This window comes from Suncus etruscus, chromosome 9, assembly GCF_024139225.1.
Source record: "Suncus etruscus isolate mSunEtr1 chromosome 9, mSunEtr1.pri.cur, whole genome shotgun sequence".
Classification (NCBI taxonomy): Eukaryota; Metazoa; Chordata; class Mammalia; order Eulipotyphla; family Soricidae; genus Suncus; species Suncus etruscus.
In genome coordinates this window covers 25607168-25614130 of record NC_064856.1, presented here as the reverse complement: position 1 = coordinate 25614130, position 6963 = coordinate 25607168, and the positions used below count along the sequence as shown (strand labels likewise).

Below are 6963 nucleotides of genomic sequence, written 5' to 3'. Positions count from 1 at the left end.
TGAGGGGAGAAAATAGACGAGATCAGGCGAGTTCAGAGTGGTATGGCTGTAGACTGAGGGGAGAAAATAGAAACAGAGGGGTTCCCCTGGCCCCTCAGCCAGTGAACAAGGAGATAGGAGAGTACCTAGGTCCCCTGCAGGGGACCATGTCCTGCTCCCTGGACCTTTCAGCCCCACAGGTCCCACCTCCATGCACTGGCCACTGGTCTGGGTTTGGGGAGACCAAGTTCTTATGAGAGCCAGGCCCTATAGACTGAGGGTACTTGGTGTATGACCCAGGCCTTGTTCTGGCTGATCACCTGGGCTGAGGGACTCTAACCCCTCAGGAGCACATGGGAGGGTTAAGCACAGGCTCCTGTCTGGGGCTATGAGGGGTAACTAACTAGCAGTGCCCCCTTATCTGAGGAAAATCCTCAAACTTCAGATCCAATCACATCTGCCCTTCTGTCATACTTTTCAAACTCACAAAGTGGTTTCCAAGTGCTTTTACCTAGGGATGCCCTCACTAAGGCTCCCAGGAAGTGGGGCCTGGTTACCTACCCACTTTAGAGTTTGAAATGGAGCCCACTAGAGGGAAGGCACCTCCTGGGTGCCTCCCTTCGAGGCAGTGTCCAAGCCAGAACTAGAACCTCTCCCCAGCAGTAGGCTCTACCAGGAGGGAAAACAGATGGTCCAGGGGGGTGATTCCTCCCTCACCGTTAGGCCCAAGGCACCCTCATTCTGGACCCCCCCCCCCCATGGAACACAACTGTTGCATCAGGCTAGACCACCTGAGTTTATTTATTGAGCAACAGATCCATGCCCACCCCACACCCATCAGAGCTTTTCTGCCCCTGAGTTCAGCAGAGGGACAGACACAAACCAGTCAGGACACCAGAGCTGCTGGGGAGAAGGGAGGAAAGGAGCCTGGACTCCTCTCCTTTGGGGATGCCTCCAGAGGGGCTAGCAGGAGGGCAGGATCCCTGCCTCTCTCCATCACCCCCTTCTCCTCATTCCTTGTCTGGGGCAGGAGCCAGGGCGTGGGGGGGAGGGGTCCAGGCCCCAATGGTGGAAGCACCTCACGTTGCATTGTGTTCATGACCTTGTAGCTCATGTTAAAAAGTAAAGTTTTTGGCTTTTCTAATCTGCTGCTGCTTTGTGCTGAATCTGTTCTAACTGGGGTGCAAAGCTGCACTGGGGAGCTGAATGTCACTGCTGGTTTGGGGTGCTATAGTTCTGGGGCAGGGGTGAGCCCTGCAGGACCCTAGTTCACCAGCAGCACTGGAAAACCTGGAGGTCATACAGTAAGACAAGTCCTCACAGCTTGCAAGAAGAGCCAGATCCACATCAGATGGCCCGAGACCTCAGAATCAGGGCTGGCAAGGAAACCATCAGCTTTGGGGGGCGGGCTGGGGCCATGTGTATACTTCACCCCAAACTACACTGACCCCCGCCCCTGCACCACGTGCTGGCCGAGTTCCTCTGTCAAGCCTTGCTGGGGGAGGTGGGGAGGGATTCCCAGGATTGAGTCTGGCTTTCCAGGACCACCGGGTGGCTCAGTCTTGTTTGTGCGGAGTAATTGACTTTCATGTGCTTTGGAGAGCCACAGAATGGAGTGAGAAAGGAGCTCCTGGCCGAGGACCGCAGGGGACTCGCCGCTGTCCCTTGTACAAGCTCAGGGGCTACCTTGCGCCTCGCTCCTCCCGCTGGGAAGGAGGCTGTCAGATAGACTTCCGCCGGGCTGCGGGCCTGCAGACCTGGCCTCCGCCCACCCCCGTAGGGCTCATGGGAGGCGAGAAGCCCAGATTGTCGCGGGCCCCCAGCTCCAGCTGGTGGATGCGGTAGGAGATGGACGCAGAACTCCTGGGAGCCACGGCACGGTGGGGCCCGGGGCGGCCTTGGCTCTCGAGCGCCCCGTGGCGGGCCGGGCCGGCTGCGCGGCGACGATGCTCCGGCGATTCGGTGCTGGCGGCCAAGAAGCGCAGCACCACGAGGTTGAGGAAGGCGCCGATGACTGTGAGCCCCAAGAGAATGTAGAGAAAGCTGAAGGCCACGTAGGGCGGCTTGCGCTGCAGGGCCTCGTCGCTCTGCAGCGCCACGAAGTCGCCGAAGCCGATGGTGGTGAGGGTGATGAAGCAGTAGTAGTAGGCGTGGAAGAAGGTCCAGCCCTCGAAGTGCGCGAAGGCGGCGGCGCCCAGGGCGAGGGTGGCGGCGCACACCAGGAGCCCGGCCACCACCATGTTCTCCGTGGACACCCGCGGCCGCCGCAGGCCCAGGCAGCGCTTGGCAGCCAGCAGGAGGCGCCGCACCAGCGCGTTCAGCCGCTCGCCGAGGCTCTGGAAGGTGACGAGCGTCAGGGGGATGCCCAGGAGCGCATAGAACATGCAGAAGACCTTGCCGGAGTCTGTGCCCGGAGCGGCATGGCCGTACCCTGCGGAGAGATGGGAGGAATGAATACCCAGGCTCCATTCTCCTCCCTGCGCCCCATCTCTGATCCCCAGAACTGGCAGAGTATGAAATACTAGTACCGGGGGTGGAGGGGCGCGTTCCTCTGCTTCCTAACCTTACATGGTGACTCATAATTGCCCTTACACTGTAGACAGCTCCACTATTTCTCTACTGGGGAACACAAACCTGCAGCATCTCTGCTCACAATGTGCGCCCTTCTGCAGTGTCAAGGGGTGAATGACGGGTGCCTAGTAATGAAGGAGAGCTGAGGCATGGATTCTGCTCCACAGGTATAGCATCTGGTCCCATTTTATTGACATTCTGGGAGCATATGGTGACCCCAACAGACAGAGAGTCTTTCGGGGCGGAGAAGGGGATGGCAACAAGGGAATGACCCAGTGGGGTGGATATTCGGATGTCTGTGTCTGATGTGGCAGATTTTCAGGAGAGAGAGAGAGAGAGAGAGAGAGAGAGAGAGAGAGAGAGAGAGAGAGAGAGAGAGAGAGAGAGAGAGAGAGACAGAACACAGGCTTCCTATGCATGAGACATCCTAGCACACCATGCTTCCACCCCCAGAACCTATGGTTCTATCCCCAGCACCCCATGGTTCCAACCCCAACACCAGCACCTCATGGTTCCACCCAGCACCCATGGTTCCATTCCCAGCACCCCATGGCTCTATCCCATCAACCCATGGCTCCATCCCCAGCACCTCAACACCCTATAGTTCCCTGAGTACCACTAGAAAAGGCCTCAGTTTAAAAGAAAAACCTTTAAAAGATGTTCCTTGACAAAACTTGAAGTCTATATTGAAAAGCGGTGAAATTTTTTTGTGTGTGAAATTTTTTGTGCTCTGATGAAGGGGGCCAGGGAAAGCAAAATCTCTCGTAGCTCCCAAAGACCTACAGCTACTTCTCAATTGTGTCCATGCTCCCTTGTGCCCTGAATCACCCACCACCACTCCTGTAGCCACCTCTGATGCTGTTTCACCCATCAGCATCCATGCCCAAGCTCTTTGCTTTCTTCAGGCAGCTACTCTTCAATCAGGCATCACAGAGGACTGTAGGTGGCTGGAACAAGTCCTGGCACACTCACTAGAGAGTGAGCAACTGTGACTTGAGAAAGTGTCCCAGTGTCACAAGGGGCCTTCAAGTGCACTTGTACAAAGTGACAGCATGTGTGGGTGGTCCATAGGGTGATCCTCAGGTGGTCCCCAGGGCTCTGCAGGTCATCATGAAGTGGAAGGACCTGAGTGTCCTTGCTAAGTGGTCTGGTGACAAAGATGAAAGAACAGTTGGCAGAACCACTACCAACAGGGGCTGATTTTGCTCCATATGGGACATCTTTGGTTGTCAGAGTTGGATACTGAACTGATACGTATTAGGTGAAGACCAGGAATAGTGCTAAACTCCTCCAGATAAGGGCCAGAGCAACAGTACAGCAAGTAAGGTACTTGCCTTGCATGTTGTTGACTAGGTTTGCTCTCTGGCATCTCATATGATTCCCTAAGCTCACCAGAAGTGATTCTTGAGCACGAGACCAGAGCAAACCCTGAGTGCTGCCAAGTATGGCCCAAAACACCCAAATAAATGAATGAATAAATAAATAGCCGCCCTTGGATACACAGGACAGGCCCAGAAGAAAGACTTAGCAGGTCTGGAACATGGGAGAAGAGAGAGGCCCAGCCAGACAGAGAATGACCCAGCTTGTTCAGGACTGATACGAAAGCATTACCCAGATGCATTCAGGGAAGAAAGCAAGACACAAATCAGTGTATATAATATGACACTTATGGAATGTGGGGGAGGATGTATGTCTGAAAGAAACAGAAGCAGAGAAGGCATCTGGAAGAAAAGGCAAGAAGAGTTCATATGACAACAATGTCTCCAAAGGCCCAGGGCTCCCCCCACTGTCTCTACCGCCTAGCCTAAACTTAGTAGTTTTAATAGCACCCTAGCAAGGTACCCAAAGGGATCATCTGACTTCTGATTCTGGGGACTAGAGGAAGAATATATTGTCACACTGTACAGATTGAGATAGGCCCCAGGGGATGGTTTGGGCACTCGATTCTCTTCAGGACTGACTTTTTGCCGGGGATGAATGGTTTGGGGGTGGGCCACACCTAGAGATGTTCAGCAATGACCCCTGACAGTGCTCATAGGATCATATGTGCTGCCAAAGCTGGTCACAAGCCAGCTCTGTGCCTTTAACCTCCTGTGCCTTATCTCTGCCCCCGCTGCAAGGCTGACTTAAGTAACCTGGAGCAGAGCAAGTGTGGGCCATATGGACGTGGCCCCTGGGGGAGGGTAGCTGCTGCTCATGGTTCCTTACCCCAAATTCCAGGACCAGAGGGTAACAGCCAGGAGAAGAGGTACCTGAAGAACAAATTGTTTGAGAGGAGGGAAGAAGTGCATGGGCCTATCCCCTCTATAAGTCGTAACCAACTCTATATAGGCTGAGCCCAGACTGGGAAGAGGGGCAAAAGCAAAACGTGGAGCAAAAGATAAAATGACTAACCAGTGAACAACTAATTAAGCTTCAGGCTTGTGCCAGTCATTTTACTCACTCACCTTCATTGACACCTGCCTACCATGCAGTAAGCCAGGAAAGGCCCTTTTGCAGTGGAGGAAACCAGGGTTCAGAGAACTCTGATCCATGGCCAGAGAAGGCAAAGTAGGAGCTCAGAGGTGAGATCTGAGCTCTGGCCTGTGGACTTGCAGAACCTGAGATTCTATGAGAACTACAGCTCACATCTCCAGTATTCGGCAGAAACCTCCCCCAATGTCACGTCTTCCAGAGTGGTGGTTCAAGCTCTGGATGCCAGCCCACTGCTGGCCCCGCAGAACTGCTGCCCTCCTTCCCTTCCTGTCCCCTGAGGCTCAGTCATATCAGGTACCTGCCAGACGGTAACTATGACAGCAGCTGGAACTTCAGATGCCTCCAGCAAGTGCTCTCAGTCCCGAAGAGTAACTAGTTATTCCTCCAACAAATATTTATTGAGCATCTACTCAGCCCAGGTACTAGTGACAGTGCCGTGCCTAAGACAAGCTAGGTCACATTCACGAGGAAAACAGAAAGACTTACAAAAAAACAATTCTTGGGCTGGAGCAATGGGTAAAACACTTGCCTTACACCCATGAGGAGACCTGAGTTTGTTCCCTGGCATCTGATATGGTCTTCCTAGTTCTCCACGAGTGATCACTGAGCACAGAGTGAAGAGTAAGTCCTGAGCACCTCCGGATGTGACCCAATAACAAAAAAATGAAAACCAATCCTTTTCTTTTTACTGCTTTCCATGTGTCAGACTGTGTGCTAAAACTTTCTGCATACATTATCTCCCTGGCAATAACGACCTCACAGCCCTGTAGCTCGAGCCCTTCCAGCACCGCTATTTCAGAGAAGCAAACAAGAGAAAGCAAACTTGTCTAAGTTGACACAGTTGGAGAGCGGCAGCCAGGCAAGAAAGTAACGGAGCCACGTGCCTTTGTTCCCCTCTTCGCCCCCCACCTATCGCTGATCAAAAGCACCCCTTCCCAGCGACCCCAGACACACACACACACCCCCGGCCTGCGTTGCAGGAAATGCAAACCCGGGAGACTCGGGGGGGAACCGAACCGCCTCGTCCCAAAGTGTCCCCACGCTGGGCGGCGGCGGGATTCGAACGTGGGCTTCTGGGTGGCGAGAGACGTCGGGGGCTGCTCACCGATGGTGGTGATGACGGTGATGGCGAAGTAGAAGGAGCCGGCGAACTTCCACTGGCGGCCGGCCCGATGCGGCTCTGCCTGCCGCGCCAGGCGCTCCAGCTCGCGGTCGTCCTCGGCGGAGAAGCCGTACTTGCTGCGGAGCTCGCCCCGCTTCTGGGCCAGCAGCCGCTGCCGGCCGCTCTCCGCCTCGGACTCGAGCGCGTCGAAGACGGCGGCGCCCACCAGCAGGTAGGACAGGATGCACACGATGAGCGCGGCCGTGCGCACGCTCTGCTTCCTCATGGCCCCCGACCCGGCCCCGCGCCGCCGCGCCCGCCGCTGCCCGCTCCACGCGCCTCGACGGCGGGCCCACGGCGGGGCTCCTCCCCGCTTCGCTGCACCCCGCAGGCCAGAGGCGGGGCCTCGGCCGCACCCCGCCCATGCACCCACCCGCCTCTGTTTCCCCTGGGCTCCTGCTGCTCACGTGTGCGCTGACAGCTGGAGCCAAGCACCCCCAGCCAGCCCCGACACGATTCCATTCATTTAAGTTTTTCTCGCCACAGTCCCCGCTACTTACGTTCACCAAGCATCAAACGGTGTACAAGGTGCTGCTGCCATCAGTTAGGAGAGGGAAGGAGGGATGAGAAAGGGGCCACAGCTGAATCAGTGTTTTCAGGGGAAGTGGACACTGCAGCTCAGGTGTAGGAGAGGGAAGGAACCCCCGCTCCGCAGTGATTGAAGTGGGGCTTCCAGGCAGCAAATTCCAGCCTTAAAGCAGAGATGTCAAGGGTGGCTGGATCCTAGAGAGTTGGTGCTAGGGTGCAAGGGCTGGGGAGAGGAGGAATGGTTAGGG

The 6963-nt window shown here is 55.7% G+C and overlaps 1 protein-coding gene across 1 annotated transcript; it reads right to left on the bottom strand.

The window, feature by feature from the left end:
• Positions 1-1700: 1700 nt before the first annotated feature.
• Positions 1701-6413, bottom strand: KCNK15 (potassium two pore domain channel subfamily K member 15). Its single transcript, XM_049779319.1, has 2 exons — positions 6131-6413; positions 1701-2410 (listed from the first exon to the last, which is right to left on the bottom strand). The coding sequence occupies exons 1-2, from the start codon at positions 6411-6413 to the stop codon at positions 1701-1703; spliced, it is 993 nt and encodes a 330-aa protein (XP_049635276.1).
• Between the last annotated feature and the right edge of the window lie 550 nt (positions 6414-6963).

Excerpts from the sequence above, each read along its gene's own strand:
- KCNK15 (XM_049779319.1), bottom strand. The coding sequence starts at position 6,413 with ATGAGGAAGCAGAGCGTGCGCACGGCCGCGCTCATCGTGTGCATCCTG. Across the intron at positions 2,411-6,130 it reads CACCGTCATCACCACCATCG|GGTACGGCCATGCCGCTCCG; the intron begins GTGAGCAGCCCC and ends ATCTCTCCGCAG.